Below are 16,791 nucleotides of genomic sequence, written 5' to 3'. Positions count from 1 at the left end.
AAATATATCCACTGACTTGTGGCCTCCACAGCCGTCTGTGGCAATGAATTCCACAGATTCACCACCCTCTGACTAAAGAAATTCCTCCTCATCTCCTTCCTAAAAGAAATGTCCTTTAATTCCGAGACTGTGCCCTCTGGTCCTAGACTCTCCCACTTGTGGAAACATCCTCTCCACATCCACTCTATCCAGGCCGCTCACTGTTCGGTAACTTTCAACGAGGTCCCCCCCTCATCTTTCTAAACTCCAGCGAGTGCAGGCCCAGTGTCGTCATGGGTTCCCACATCCGGGAGATATTCATCCCTGGGACAATATTCCCACATTCCATAGATACGCATCCCGGAAACAGTTTCCCATATTCTGACGATACTGAGCACTGGGACAATATTCCCATATTCTTGAGATGCTGTGGTATCCACACCTGGGACAATGTTCCCACATGGCCGAGATTCCCATTCCCTGGTCTGGCATTCCCACATCCCGGAGATATTTACTCCTCGGACCAGTTATCCCACCTTCCAGAGATATCCATCGCTAGGACAACATTCCCACATCCCAGAGATATCCATCCCTAGGACAACGTTCCCACATCCCAGAGATATCCATCACTAGGACAACATTCCCACATCCCAGAGATATCCATCTCTAGCACAACGTTCCCACATCCTGGAGATACTATTCCAGGGCACGGTTCCACCGTGGCGTAGACTCCCACCTTGCTCCGGCGTTCCCCGGGGTGGGATTGGGGTTCAGGTGGGTGAGGCGCTGGCGCGGTGGGGCAGCCCCGGCAAGGGGCGGGTGTTGCGTGCGGTGCGGCTCTCAGTTGCCTCCCTCTCGCCAGGACTACACCATCAAATACTACAAGGACAGCGGGGCTCCGGCGGCCAAGATCAACGTGGGCTTCGCGGCCTACGGCCGTTCCTTCACCCTCAGCACCAGCAGCACGGCGGTGGGAGCGCCATCCACCGGCCTCGGCCCCGAGGGCCACTACACGCAGGCGGCCGGGTTCATGGCCTACTTCGAGGTACCCGTCCCCCCCTCACCCCCTCCCCCGACACGCGCACCCTTCACCCACATCCTGAACGTTGGTATTTCTGAATGTTAATGACATTCAGCAACATTCAAGGTTTCTGAGAGAGTTGACAGTCAGCTAAACGGTGGGGTGTGGTTCAACCAGTTGGCGACACTTTTAATCAACATTTTTATCTCCGACCCTGTTCTTGGTTCAGTGTAGTTTATTGTCACGTGTACCGAGGTACAGTGAAAAGCTTTTGCTGCGTGCTAACCAGTCAGCGGAAAGACAATACGTGATTACAATCGAGCCGTCCACAGTGTACAGATACAGGACAAGGGAATAACGTTTAGTGGAAGGTAAAGCCAGCAAAGTCTGATCAAGGATAGTCCGAGGGTCACTAATGAGGTAGATAGTAGTTCAGCACTGCTCTCTGGTTGTGGTGGGACGGTTCAGTTGCCTGATAACAGCCGGGAAGAAACTGTCCCTGAATCTGGAGGTGTGTGTTTTCACACTTCTGTACCTCTTGCCCGATGGGAGAGGGGAGAAGAGGGAGTGGCCGGGGGTGAGACTGGTCCTTGATGATGCTGCTGGCCTTGCCGAGGCCGCGTGAGGTGTAGATGGAGTCAGTGGGAGGGTTGCTGCTGTGGGAGTGGAGGGTTAACAGAGTGGAGCGATGGTGATGCCTGAGTGTGACCTACACCTGCAGTGCAGTGTGCAGTCTCTGGGCTGGGGCTCCATCTTGTCTGCGGCCATCTTGTCTCCACCCCCACCTTCTCCTTCTCCCCACAGATCTGCCTGTTCCTCGAGGGCGCTACACAGAAATGGGACGCACCACAGATGGTTCCCTACGCCTTCAAGGGCAGGGACTGGGTGGGCTACGACAACCCAAAGAGTTTTGAAAACAAGGTACGTTCTTGCTCCACCTTTAGATCTGTGACCCTGACACATAATGTCATCGGTTCCAGCAGCAGAAGTGGGCCATTCGGCCCATCAAGTCTACGCCGCCATTCAATCATGGCTGATCTATCTCTCCCTCTCAACCCCATTCTCCTGCCTTCTCCCCATAACCCCTGACACCCGCACTAATCAACAATCTATCTATCTCTGCCTTAAATATATCCACTGACTTGTGGCCTCCACTATCGTCTGTGGCAAAGAATCCCACAGATTCACCACCCTCTGACTAAAGAAATTCCTCCTCATCTCCTTCCTAAAGGAACGTCCTTTAATTCCGAGACTGTGCCCTCTGGTCCTAGACTCTCCCACTAGTGGAACCATCCTCTCCACATCCACTCTATCCAGGCCGCTCACTATTGGGTGGGTTTCTATGAGGTCCGTGTGGTGTTTCTCGGGCGTGGTGATGGTGATGGTGATGGTGATGGTGATGGTGATGGTGATGGTGATGGTGATGGTGATGGAGGCTGGATCTCCCCCTGCAGATCGAGTGGTTGAAAAAGACCGGCATTGGAGGAGCCCTGGTGTGGACCCTGAGCCTGGACGACTTCAGTGGCACCTTCTGTCACCAGGGCCGATACCCCCTGGTCAGCAAAGTGCACAAGGGGCTCGGCATCAACCCAGGTAAACCCCTCCCCACATCACCCCCCTCCCCCTCCCCCTCACCCCCACATCACCCCCTCCCCCCTTCCCCCCCACATCATCCCCTCCCCCGCCCCCCTTCCCCCCACATCTCCCCCCTGCCCCACATCACCCCCTCTCCCCTCCACCCCCCACACATCTGCAAACTACACACGGGCCTCGCCATCAACCCAGGTAACCCCCCCCTCCTCTCCCCCTCCTCCGCAACCCACACACTTCCCCCTCTTGCCCCTCCCCACCATTTCCCCCTCCCGCCCCATCACCAAACTGCACACGGGCCTCGGCATCAACCCAGGTAATCCCCCATCCACCTCCCCCTCCCCCTCCCCCCTACCCCTCTCCCTCCACCAACCCCCCTACCCCTACCCCTCCCCCTTCCCCTCTCCCTCCGCCAACCCCCCATCCACCTCCCCCTCCCCCCTACCCCTCTCCCTCCGCCAACCCCCCATCCACCTCCCCCTCCCCCCTCCTCCCTCTCCCTCTGCCAACCCCCCTCCCCCCTCGACCTGAAACTCCGCCCGTCCCCTCTCTCCAGATGCCGCCCGTCCCTCCGGTTGAGTTACTGCAGCATCTCTGGTTCGGCCCCTCGCTGTAGCACATTGTTCTCTGTAGGTTGTGTGGCCCCTCCGCTCCCCACCAAGGCCCCCACCAAGAGCCCGGGGAGCCTGGAGTTCTGCATCGGCAAGTCCAACGGCTTCCACGCCGACCTGACCAACACGAACTACTACTACCAGTGTGTGAATGGCAAGACCTACCTGGAGAAGTGCAACACTGGACTGGTCTTTGACACGTCCTGCAACTGTTGTAACTGGGCGTGAGGAGGTGAGTGTACTCTTCCCATCGGTCAGCCACGCCGCGCGGAAACAGGCCCTTCGGCCCAACCCGCCCATGCTGACCAAGATGCCGCGTCTACGCTAGTCCAGCCTGCCCGCCTTAGGCCCACATCCCTCTCAACCAGTCCCATCCCTTTCCGTTGACTGGTCACCAAAAGCTTTTCACTGTACCTCAGTACACGTGACAATAAACTAATCTCAACCCTTGTCTTTTAAAACATGTCTTTTAAAAGTTAAATTATGAGTTAGGCTGAAGTTGGGCTCTGACTCAAAAGGTCACCCCTCCTTTTTCTCCTCTGGAGATGCTGTCTGACCCGCTGAGTTACTCCTGCACTTTGTTCAGTATAAATCTGCAACTGCAGTTCCTTTCGACACGTCTTGTAAATGTTGCGATAGTCCCTGCCTCAACTACCTCCTCCGGCAGCTCATTCCACACACCCACCACCCTCTGTGTGGAAGAGTTGCCCCTCAGGTTCCTATTAATCATTCTCCCATCACCTTAAACCCATGTCCTCTGGTTCGTGATTCCCCTACTCTAGGTAAGAGCCCGATCTATCCCCCTCGTGATTTTATACACCTCTATAAGATCACCCCCCACCCTAGCCTCCCGCACTCCAAGTCCTAGCCTGCCCAGCCTCTCCATGTAGGACCAGAGACCCCGGTTCGATCCTGACCACGGGCGCTGTCTGTACGGAGTTTGTACGTTCTCCCTGTGACCCGTGTGGGTTTTCTCCGGGTGCTCCGGTTTCCTCCCACACTCCAAAGACTTACAGGCTAGTAGGTTAATTGGCTTTGGTAAGATTGTAACTTGTCCCTAATGTAGGTTAGTGCTAGTGTGTGGGGATCACTGGGCGGCACGGACCCGGTTGGGCCGAAGGGCCTGTTTCCTTGCAGTTGCTCTGGGGTCTAAACTGCAAACTAAACGCTGGCACACTCTCTGTCCTGATCAGTCAACGCCTCTACTTCCTTAGAAGGCTCAGGAAGTTCAGCACGTCCCCTACAACTCCCACCAACTTCTACAGATGCACCACAGAAAGCATTTTATCGGGATGTATCTTAGCTCGGTTTGGGAACGGCTCCATCCAAGACCGCGAGAAATTGCAGAGAATAGTGGATGCAGCCCAGACCATCACACAAACCAACCTCCCTCCCACCGCCTCCTTCTACACCTCACGCTGCCTCGGCAAGGCCAGCAGCATCATCAAGGACCAGTCTCACTCACCCCGGCCACTCCCTCTTCTCCCCTCTCCCATCGGGGCAAGAGGTACAGAAGTGTGAAAACGCACACCTCCAGATTCAGGGGCAGTTTCTTCCCGGCTGTTCTCAGGCAACTGAACCGTCCTACCACAACCAGAGAGCGGTGCTGAACTACTATCCACCTCATTGGTGACCCTCGGACTATCCTTGATCGGACTTTGCTGGCTTTACCTCGCACTAAACGTTATTCCCTTCATCCTGTATCTGTACAGTGTAACGGCTCGATTGTAATCATGTGTTGTCTTTCTGCTGACTGGTCAGCACGCAACAAAAGCTTTTCACTGTACCTCGGTACACGTGACAATAAACTGAACGGATCTCTGTTTTATCCACAGCGGGGACTTACGATGTTCGTGCCCGTGGACGAGGGGGGGGCAGCTGAACCCCAACATCAGCTCGTCGATAGCAGCTACTCCTTGCCCCCCGACATCCCCCTCCCCACAAACCAATAAAGACCTTGCTGTGTAAACTCCGCATTGCTGCTGTGTTTATGTTACACCTCCACCTGCTGTAGAGCACAGACCCCACTTCCATCCTCACCCCGGGTGCTGTCTGTGTGGAGTTTGCACGTTCTCCCCGTGACCTGCGTGGGTTTCCTCCGGGTGCTCCGGTTTCCTCCCACATCCTAAAAGGCGTGTGGGTTTGTAGGTTAATTGAAATATAGAAAACAGGTGCAGGAGGAGGCCATTCGGCCCTATGAGCCAGCACCGCCATTCATTGTGATCATGGCTGATCATCCACAATCAGTAACCCGTCCCTGCCTTCTCCCTATATCCCTTGATTCCACTAGCCCCTAGAGCTCTATCTAACTCTCTCTTAAACTCATCCAATGAATCGGCTTCCACTGCCCTCTGTGGCAGAGTATTCCACAAATTCACAACTCTTTGGGTGAAAATTTTTTCTTCTCACCTCAGTTTTAAATGGCCTCCCCTTTATTCTTAGACTGTGGCCCCTGGTTCTGGACCCCCCAACATCGGGAACATTTATCCTGCATCTATGTTCTAAAGGGAGAAAACACTATCGCTTAATGGTCCAATGGTACTTTATTGTAATGTTTTGTGTGGAGTTTGCACGTCCTTCCTGTTAACTGCGTGGGCTTTCTCCGGGAGCTCCAGTTTCATAAGGTCATAAGTGATAGGAGCAGAATGAGGCCATTCGGCCCATCAGGTCTACTCCGCCATTCAATCACGACTGATCTATCTCACCCTCCTAACCCCATTCTCCTGCCTTCTCCCCATAACCCCTGACACCCGGACTAATCAACAATCTATCTGTCTCTGCCTTAAATATATCCACTGACTTGGCCTCCACAGCCGTCTGTGGCAACGAATCCCACAGATTCACCACCCTCTGACGAAAGAAATTTCTCCTCATCTCCTTCCTAAAAGAACCTCTGACACTCTTACCAATCATCCTTCCTCCCACATCCCAAAGACGTGCGTGTTTGTGGGTTCATTGGCCGTCTGCACCTCGGTACATGTGATCATAAACACCTACACGCAGAGAGAAGGTTTAATGGTTCAATGGTACTTTATTGCCAGGGAAACAGCAAAACCCGTTTCTGCACACAGTCAAGTCAAGTCAAGTCAAGTCAAGTCTACTTTATTTGTCACATACATGTACAAGATGTGCAGTGAAATGAAAGTGGCCATGCCTGCGGATTGTGCTAAACTTCAAAACACAATAGAGTTTTTTTTTTAACACAAAAAAAACATTAATACAGTAAATTAAATGAGTCCCTGGTGATATGAGAGTTAACAGTCCTGATGGCCTGTGGGAAGAAACTCCGTCTCATCCTCTCTGTTTTCACAGCGTGACAGTGCAAGTATTATTCAGTACGTCTGAAGAAGGGTCTCGACCCATAACGTCACCCGTTCTTTCCCTCCAGAGATGCTGTCTGTCCCGCTGAGTTACTCCAGCATTTTGTGTCTACCATCGGTTTAAACCAGCATCTGCACTTCCTTCGTACACATACTCAGTACAAGTATTCTCAGTCAAGAGAGAGTTAGATTTAGCTCCTAGGGCTAATGGAATCAAGGGATATGGGGACAAAGCAGGAATGGGGTACTGATTGTGGATGATCAGCCGTGATCATATTGAATGGCACTGCTGGCTCGAAGGGCAGAATGGCCTCCTCCTGCACCTATTTTCTATGTTTCTATGTTTTTATATTACTATAAATAAGCACATCTGAGATACCATACAAATGTACAGGAATGGTACACTGAGACAGCTCATAGTTCGCTTGGGCAGCTTACAGCCCAGTGGGTATTTTAGATTTTCAGATTTATTGATACAGCGCAGAAACAGGCCCTTCGACCCACCGGGTCCGTGCCGCCCAGTGATCCCCGCACACTAACACTATCCTACACACACCAGGGACAATTTTTACATTTGCCCAGCCAATTAACCTACATACCTGTACGTCTTTGGAGTGTGGGAGGAAACCGAAGATCTCGGAGAAAACCCACGCAGGTCACGGGGAGAACGTACAAACTCCGTACAGACGGCGCCCGTAGTCGGGATGGAACCCGGGTCTCCGGCGCTGCATTCGCTGTAAGGCAGCAACTCTACCGCTGTGTATGGATATTGTTCAACGCCAACGTGCGTCGCTGGGGGTTGTGTCCATCAGCAGCCTGCGTGCGTGGAGCAGACCAGCAAACAGCGCAGCACGGCATTGTCGACCGCACTGTCCTCCGCCCCCCTGGTGGAGGGGGTCGACCTCACGGCCCTCCACAACAGTACATTGCACTGGCCACAGCGCCTGGAGGCCGGCACATAACCTCTGCTGCCTCAGACGCAAGAAGAAGAGGAATACTGATTTCTCTAACTTCAAGTAACCCCAGCATTCCCTCTCCCTCTCTCTCTCTCCCTCCCTCCCACATCCCAAAGATTGTGACTTTGCAGGTTGATTGGCCCTAGTGTGGAGGTGGCTGGTCGGATTTGGAGGGGACCAATGATAATGTAGAGAGAATACAAGTGGGGTCGGTGTGAATGGATGGTTGATGGTCTGTACAGAGGTGATGGGCGGAAGGGCCTGCCCCCACGCTGTAGGACTATGACTCATAAGGCCATGTGATAGGAGCAGAATTAGGCCATTCGGCCCATCGTGTCTACTCTGCCATTCAATCACGGCTGATCTATCTCTCCCTCCTAACCCCATTCTCCTGCCTTCTCCCCGTAACCCCTGACACCCGCACTGATCAACATCTATCTATCTCTGCCTTAAATATATCCACTGACTTGTGACCTCCACAGCCGTCTGTGGCAAAGAATCCCACAGATTCACCACCCTCTGACTAAAGAAATTCCTCCTCATCTCCTTCCTAAAAGAACGTCCTTTAATTCTGAGGCTGTGCCCTCTGGTCCTAGACTCTCCCACTATTCACTATTCTGTACGTTTCAATGAGGTCCCCCCTCGTTCTTCTAAACTCCAACGAGTGCAGGCCCAGTGCCGACACACGCTCATCATATGTTAACCCATTCATTCCTGGGATCATTCTTGTAAACCTCCTCTGGACCCTCTCCAGAGCCAGCACTTCGTTCCTCAGATGGACACACAAAGCTGGAGTAACACAACGGGACAGGCAGCATCTCTGGAGAGAAGGAAGACTTCTTCTGAAGAAGGGTGTCGACCCGAAACGTCACTCATTCTTTCTCTCCAGAGATGTTGGCTGTCCCGCTGAGTTACTCCGGCATTTTGTGTCTATCTTCCAGTAACAATGTTACTCCCCTCCACCCCTCCACCCCTCCACCCCTCCACCCCTCCACCCCTCCACCCCATTATCAATCCTCGCTCGTGTTGGAGAAGGTCCTTGTCTGGTGCGTTTATGGCACAAATCCTTCCTGCCACACCTCAGCCTCAATGTCCGGGCTGCCCCATCTGTAGTTTAGTTCAGTTTAAAGATACAGGGCGGAAACAGGCCCTTTGGCCCACCGAGTCCGCACCGACCAGCGATCCCCGCACACCAATACTATCCTACACACACTAGGGACAATTTACAATCTTAGCAAAGTAAACTAACCTACAAACCTACGGCTTGGGGGTGTGGGGGTGTGGGAGGAAACCGGAGCACCCGGAGAAAACCCACGCAGGTCACGGGGAAAAGGTACAAATCCCGTATTCGATGGTGGGGAGGGAGGTCAGCATCGTAGTCAGGATGGAACACGGGTCTCTGGCGCAGTGAGGCAGCAACTCTACCGCTGTGCCACCGCGCTGCCCCGCTTCTCAGGAGTTGTGAATGAAATGAAACATCGTCTAATGTTCAGGGATCACCCCGACTGCGATGGGTTGAAGAGTCGGCCCCTGAATAGTCATCGATCCCCCCTGGTCCATCACAGGTCCCAAACATCTCCAGGTAGATGGTGCTGACCTCTTACATCACGGCCTGGTTCAGCAACTGCAACGTCCAGGAACAAAGGGGATTCCAGAGAGTGGTGGACACTGCCTGGTCCATCACGGGTACTGACTGGCTTCCCCACCATCGCAGGTCCATCATGGGTACTGACTAGCTTCCCCACCATCGAAGGGATCTATAGAGAGTGGTGGACACTGCCTGGTCCATCACGGGTACTGACCGGCCTCCCCACCATCGCAGGGACCTACAGAGAGTGGTGGACACTGCCTGGTCCATCATGGATGCTGACTGGCCTCCCCACCATCGCAGGTCCATCACAGGTACTGACTGACCTCCCCATCATCAAAGGGACCTACAGAGAGTGGTGGACACTGCCAGACCATCATGGGTACTGACTGACCTCCCCACCATCGAAGGTCCATCACAGGTACTGACTGACCTCCACACCATCGCAGGGACCCACAGAGAGTGGTGGACACTGCCCAGACCATCATGGGTACTGACTGACCTCCCCACCATCGTAGGGACCTACAGGAGGAGCTGCCTCAAGAAGGTTGCTAATATAATCAAAGACCCACACCCCCCTGGCCACACTATCATCTCGCTGCTACCTGAAGAAGGTACAGGAACCTGAAAACTGTAACATCCAGGTTCAAGAACAGCTCCTTCCCATCTTGAATCATCTTGAGTCCCCTCGCACAAGCCTAATCACAACCCTTGCACTTCACACCCACCACCCTCATCTTTGGAGGAGGGGAGAGGGAGGGTGGGGGGGCTGTGGATGCCCTGGTCGGGTTGCTCCTGGGCCTGGCCGAGCTGGCCATCCAGCCATGTGGGTCCCTTGAAGACAGAAGCAGGGGAATTTATTATGGGGAACAAAGAAATGGCAGACGAGTTAAACCGTTACTTTGGATCTGTCTTCACTGAGGAAGATACACACAATCTCCCAAATGTTCTAGGGGCTGGAGAACCTAGGGTGATGGAGGAACTGAAGGAAATCCACATTAGGCAGGAAATGGTTTTGGGTAGACTGATGGGACTGAAGGCTGATAAATCCCCAGGGCCTGATGGTCTGCATCCCAGAGTACTTAAGGAGGTGGCTCTAGAAATAGTGGAAGCATTGGAGATCATTTTTCAATGTTCTATAGATTCAGGATCAGTTCCTGTGGATTGGAGGATAGCAAATGTTATCCGACTTTTTAAGAAAGGAGGGAGAGAGAAAACGGGTAATTATAGACCAGTTAGTCTGACATCAGTGGTGGGGAAGATGCTGGAGTCAATTATAAAAGACGAAATTGCTGAGCATTTGGATAGCAGTAACGGGATCATTCCGAGTCAGCATGGATTTACGAAGGGGAAATCATGCTTGACAAATCTACTGGAATTTTTTGAGGATGTAACTAGGAAAATTGACAAGGGAGAGTCAGTGGATGTGGTGTACCTCGACTTTCAGAAAGCCTTCGACAAGGTCCCACATAGGAGATTAGTGGGCAAAATTAGGGCACATGGTATTGGGGGTAGGGTACTGACATGGATAGAAAATTGGTTGACAGACAGAAAGCAAAGAGTGGGGATAAATGGGTCCCTTTCGGAATGGCAGGCAGTGACCAGTGGGGTACCGCAAGGTTCGGTGCTGGGACCCCAGCTATTTACGATATACATTAATGACTTAGACGAAGGGATTAAAAGTACCATTAGCAAATTTGCAGATGATACTAAGTTGGGGGGTAGTGTGAATTGTGAGGAAGATGCAATAAGGCTGCAGGGTGACTTGGACAGGTTGTGTGAGTGGGCGGATACATGGCAGATGCAGTTTAATGTAGATATGTGTGAGGTTATTCACTTTGGAAGTAAGAATAGAAAGGCAGATTATTATCTGAATGGTGTCAAGTTAGGAGGAGGGGGAGTTCAACGAGATCTGGGTGTCCTAGTGCATCAGTCAATGAAAGGAAGCATGCAGGTACAGCAGGCAGTGAAGAAAGCCAATGGAATGTTGGCCTTCGTAACAAGAGGAGTTGAGTATAGGAGCAAAGAGGTCCTTCTACAGTTGTACCGGGCCCTGGTGAGACCGCACCTGGAGTACTGTGTGCAGTTTTGGTCTCCAAATTTGAGGAAGGATATTCTTGCTATGGAGGGCATGCAGCGTAGGTTCACTAGGTTAATTCCCGGAATGGCGGGACTGTCGTATGTTGAAAGGCTGGAGCGATTGGGCTTGTATACACTGGAATGTAGAAGGATGAGGGGGGATCTTATTGAAACATATAAGATAATTAGGGGATTGGACACATTAGAGGCAGATAACATGTTCCCAATGTTGGGGGAGTCCAGAACAAGGGGCCACAGTTTAAGAATAAGGGGTAGGCCATTTAGAACGGAGATGAGGAAGAACTTTTTCAGTCAGAAGGTGGTGAAGGTGTGGAATTCTCTGCCTCAGAAGGCAGTGGAGGCCAGTTCGTTGGATGCTTTCAAGAGAGAGCTGGATAGAGCTCTTAAGGATAGCGGAGTGAGGGGGTATGGGGAGAAGGCAGGAACGGGGTACTGATTGAGAGTGATCAGCCATGATCGCATTGAATGGCGGTGCTGGCTCGAAGGGCTGAATGGCCTACTCCTGCACCTATTGTCTATTGTCTATTGTCCACGAGTCACGGCGCCAGGCGGAAGAGGGCTCTGCCCGAGCTGGCTGCCTGCCCCTTGTCTGGGGTTACGTCCGTGCGCCCGGGTGGGGTTAGAGAGGGACCGCGCACTGTCCACGGGCACCATGGCGATTTCCGGGACCGCTGGGCACGGCTGGGGGAGGGGGGGAGGGTGGAATGTATCCTTAATAAGGACGGTGATATAGTTGTATAATAGTATATTTAGTATTAAATAATATTTGTTTGACTTGTATTATGGCAGTGGGTTTTGTTTTGATTTATTTCATTTCTGAACATATTATTGTAAATAATTGTACAAATTATTTTTGGTTAAAAAACCCCCACAACCCTGCTGCTCTAAACCAGCTAGAATGCTCTTTATATCTTTTGCACCACATTGTTCAACTTAGACCATAACACCGCCATTCAATGTGATCATGGCTGATCATTCTCAATCAGTACCCCGTTCCTGCCTTCTCCCCATACCCCCTGACTCCGCTATCCTTAAGAGCTCTATCCAGCTCTCTCTTGAATGCACTCAGAGAATTGGCCTCCACTGTCTTCTGAGGCAGAGAATTTCACAGATTCACAACTCTTTGACTGAAAAAGTTTTTCCTCATCTCCGTTCTAAATGGCCTACCCCTTATTCTTAAACTGTGGCCCCTGGTTCTGGACTCCCCCAACATTGGGAACATGTTTCCTGCCTCTAACGTGTCCAACCCCTTAATAATCTTATACGTTTCGATAAGATCTTTCGATAAGAATGGCGGTGCTGGCTCGAAGGGCCGAATGGCCTCCTCCTGCACCTATTGTCTATTGTCTATTGACCATCAGACATAGGGGCAAAATTAGGCCATTTGGCCCATCGAGTCTACTCCACCATTCAATCATGGCTGATCTTTTTCCCCCCATTCTCCTGCCCTCTCCCCAAAACCTTGCTTCCCGCACTAATCAAGAATCTGTCAATCTCCGCCTTAAAAATACCCACTGACTTGAGGCCTCCACAGCCGTCTGTGGCACTGAATTCCACAGATTCACCGCCCTCTGGCTAAAGAAATCCCTTCTCGTCTCCTTTCTAAAGGAACGTCCTTTCATTCTGAGGCCGGGCCCTCTGGTCCTAGATTCTCCCACCAGTGGAAACTAATTCTGCTCCGATGACTGTATAAACTATATAAAACTATGAGAGGCAGAGCCATTGTGTTGCACTGTTCAATCTTACACGTGTAGGAAGGAGACCAAAGAAAAGGGCCACTCCCTCTTCTCCCCTCTCCCATCAGGCAAGAGGTACAGAAGTGTGAAAACGCACACCTCCAGATTCAGGGACAGTTTCTTCCCGGCTGTTATCAGGCAACTGAACCATCCTCTCACCAACTAGAGAGCAGTGCTGAACTACTATCTACCTCTTTGGTGACCCTTGGACTATCCTTGATCGGACTTTGCTGGCTTTACCTCGCACTAAACATCATTCCCTTATCGTTAATCTGTACACTGTAAATGGATCGATTGTAATCGTGTGTTGTCTTTCCGCTGACTGGTTAGCGCGCAACAAAAGCTTTTCACTGTACCTCGGTACACGGGACAATAAACTCAACTGAACTGAATGGAACACCGTCGCACAGCGTTAGAGTTGCTGCCTTACAGTGAATGCAGCGCCGGAGACTCAGGTTCGATCCTAACTACGGGTGCTGCCTGTACGTTCTCCCCGTGACCTGCGTGGGTTTTCTCCGAGATCTTCGGTTTCCTCCCACACTCCAAAGACGTGCAAGTTTGTCGGTTAATTGGCTTGGTAAATGTAAAAATTGTTCCTAGTGTGTGGGTGTAGGATAGTGTTAGTGTGCGGGGATCGCTGGTCGGTACGGACCCGGTGGGCTGAAGGGCCTGTTTCCACGCTGTATCTCTAAACTAAACTGAACTGAATGTGCACTGTTATGGTCTGGTAACCTGGTGTTACTGTTACATTGGCTGTATACTACATGTGGTGTTATTGTGTTAACGTGCCTGTAAAGCTGCAGAAAACATCAATGTCATGGTTCCAGTCCTGGTACAAATGGCAATTAAACACTTTTGACTGTTGAGTGAGAAGAGAAAATATGTAAGGAGATAATTGGAAGAGTAAAGGGCGGCACGGTGGTGCAGCGGGTGGAGCTGCTGCCGTACAGACCCGGGTTCCATCCCGACTACGGGCGCTGTCTGTACGGAGTTTGTACGTTCTCCCCGTGACCTGCGTGGGTTTTCTCCGGGTGCTCTGGTTTCCTCCCACATTACAAAGATGTACATGTTTAAAGGTTAATTGGCTTCTCTAAAAAATCACAAATTGTCCCTAATGTGCAGGGACAAGACACTAGGACAGTGCCAGTGTACGTGTGATCGCTGGTCAGCACGGACTCAGTGGATCAAAAGGCCTGAATGACAAGCTTGAAACCTTTCTTGAGAATGGTTCTGGTACAGGCAAAGTTCAATATTGGTCCACGCACCGAGTCAATACATCAGTCATCGGAGGCATTCAGTTGTGTTAAGGACTGTAATCTCTAAAAGATGCAACAGTGGGGAATTGAACTCCAAATATCAATTTGGACAGCCAATGTAAGGACTTGGATGGGGTGGAATTTCTTCAGTATATTAAGGAAGATATTCTCAAGCAATGTGGAGATGGCCCTACCAGGGAGTGGAGAAAACTCAATTTCCCCTTGAGAAATAAATTCATAAGTTCTAGGAGCAGAATTAGGCCATTCGGCCCATCGAGACTACTCCGCCATTCAATCATGGCTGATCTATCTCTCCCTCCTAACCCCATTCTCCTGACTTCTCCCCATAACCTTTGAAGGGCAGGGAATTGAAGTGTTAGTGAGGAGGATTTTGGGGAGAGTGTCCATAAATATAGTTTTAGAATAGTTATGGAAAATGTTGGAACTGGTCCAAAATTTTCAAGTCCTAAAATGGGCGAAGGACAATTTTAATGGTAATGGACAGGAAATTTCAGAAGTTAATTGGGGTTGTTTGCAGGTAAAGGGATATCTGGTCAATTGATTACTTTAGTTTAGTTTAGTTTAGAGATACAGTGCGGAAACAGGCCCTTCGGCCCACCGAGTCCACACCAGCCAGCGATCCCCGCACACTAACTCTATCCTACACACACTAGGGACAATATATTTTTACATTTATACCAAGCCAATTAACCTCTTTGGAGTGTGGTAGGAATCTGAAGATCTCGGGATAAAACCCACGCAGGTCACGGGGAGAACGTGCAAACTCCGCACAGACAGCACCCGGGGTGAGGATGGAAGCCACTGTTCCCAGATGCCAAGCGTGCCGTTCCGTGACGCGGAGAGGCGCGTCTTGTACAGGCTGCTCCTGCACACTCTCCACTTCCTCGCTCTTGTCTTCCGTCCGGACACGCCCTGGCGGTCCGTGTTACCACCTGACGGCGGGAGCAGTCCCCAGTGGAGCTCTCTCTATAAGGGGGTCCTCCCGCTTTATATCGGGGACCTGGGGTGGAGAGTGTTGCATAAGGCTGTGGCTTGTAACAGGTACTTGAGCCGGTTCACGGTCTCGTCTGCCGCCTGTCGCTTCTGCGGTGAGGAGGAGACCGTGTACCATTTGTATACAGAGTGCGTGAGGTTACAGCCCCTGTTCCAGTATCTGAAGGGGCTGCTCCTCAAGTTCTGGCTCCATTTTAGCCCTATGCTTTTGATATTGGGCACCCGGTACAGAGGGGGGAGGGTCAGGAAGGAGGCGGGGTCTCCCTGTCGGTCTGCTCCTGGGCCTGGCCAAGATGGCCGACTTCGGGTCCAGGCAGCGGGCAGTCGACGGCCTCACAAGGGTCGGCTGCCCGCCCCTGTTCCGGGCTTACGTCCGTGCCCGCGTGTCCCTGGACAGGGAACACGCACACACGGTGTCCATGGGGACACTGGAGGCCTTCCGTGACCGCCGGTCACCGCGGGAGTGGTGTGAGGAGGGGGAGAGGGACAGGAGGGGAGAGGCACGGTGGGAGGGAGAGGATTGTATTGTTGACAGACAGAGGTAATTGTTTTATTTTGTAAACTGCCGATACAGGCGGCTTTTGTTTGATCACGTTTGTTTCGCTTTGTATGTTGGTATGTTTTCTTTTTGGAATAAAGTTTTTGTGATATTATAAAAACCAAAGGGGTGATGATGGAAGTGGGGTCTGTGCTCTACAGCAGGTGGAGGTGTAATATAAACACAGCAGCAATGTGGAGTTTACACAGCAAGGTCTTTATTGGATTGTGGGGAGGGGGATGTCGGGGGGGCCAAGGAGTAGCTGCCATCGACGAGCTGATGTTGGGGTTCATCTGCCCCACCCCCCCCCCCTCGTCCACGATCACGAACATCGCTGCGTCCATCCTCACTGTGGGCCAGAGATACACACCGCGCCGGCGTTTAGTTTACACTTTACACGTTAGACACACAGCGCAGAAACAGGCCCTTCGGCCCACCGAGCCTGTGCCGACCAGCGATCCCCGCACACTAACGCTGTCCGACACGCACGCACGCACGCACGCACGCACGCACGCACACACGCACACACACACACACGCACACACACACACACACACACACACACACACACACTGGGGACAGTTTACAATTTTTACCGAAGCTAATTAACCTGCAAACTTGCATGTCTTTGGAGCGTGGGAGGAAACCGGAGCACCCGGAGAAAACCCACGCAGGTCACGGGGGGAACGTGCAAACTCCGAGCAGGCAGCGCCCGTAGTCGGGATGGAACCCGGGTCTCCGGCGCTGTGAGGCAGCAGCTCTACCCACTGCACCACCGTGCCGCCCCAAGTTGTGACAGTCACCACTGACATCAGAAGCAGCCCTCGTTGGTGAAGGATCTGTCCCCAGTCTCAGAATAAAAGGACGCACCTTTAGGAAGGAGATGAGGAGGAATCTCTTTAGTCAGAGGGTGGTGAATCTGTGGGATTCTTTGCCACAAACGGCTGTGGAGGCCACAAGTCAGTGGGTATTTTTAAGGCAGAGATAGTTGGATTCTTGATCAGTGCGGGTGTCAGGGGTTACGGGGAGAAGGCAGGAGAATGGGGTTAGGAGGGAAAGATAGATCAGCCATGATTGAATGG

General features: G+C 51.9%; 1 protein-coding gene across 1 annotated transcript in view; it reads left to right on the top strand.

Moving 5' to 3' along the window:
- The window catches only part of LOC144605244 (acidic mammalian chitinase-like), an 11,198-nt gene extending 6,030 nt beyond the window's left edge, over positions 1 to 5,168 (top strand). The window contains 5 exon segments of the mRNA XM_078420340.1: positions 754 to 1,024; positions 1,805 to 1,921; positions 2,455 to 2,593; positions 3,224 to 3,433; positions 5,037 to 5,168. Of these exon segments, the coding sequence (XP_078276466.1) occupies positions 754 to 1,024; positions 1,805 to 1,921; positions 2,455 to 2,593; positions 3,224 to 3,429 (733 nt within the window). The 3' untranslated portion in view covers positions 3,430 to 3,433; positions 5,037 to 5,168.
- The last annotated feature ends 11,623 nt before the right edge of the window (positions 5,169 to 16,791 follow it).

Source organism: Rhinoraja longicauda, chromosome 24 (genome assembly GCF_053455715.1).
Source record: "Rhinoraja longicauda isolate Sanriku21f chromosome 24, sRhiLon1.1, whole genome shotgun sequence".
Lineage (NCBI taxonomy): Eukaryota > Metazoa > Chordata > Chondrichthyes > Rajiformes > Arhynchobatidae > Rhinoraja > Rhinoraja longicauda.
Note: the sequence above shows the minus strand (reverse complement) of the source record. Positions and strands in the feature narration are given on the sequence as shown.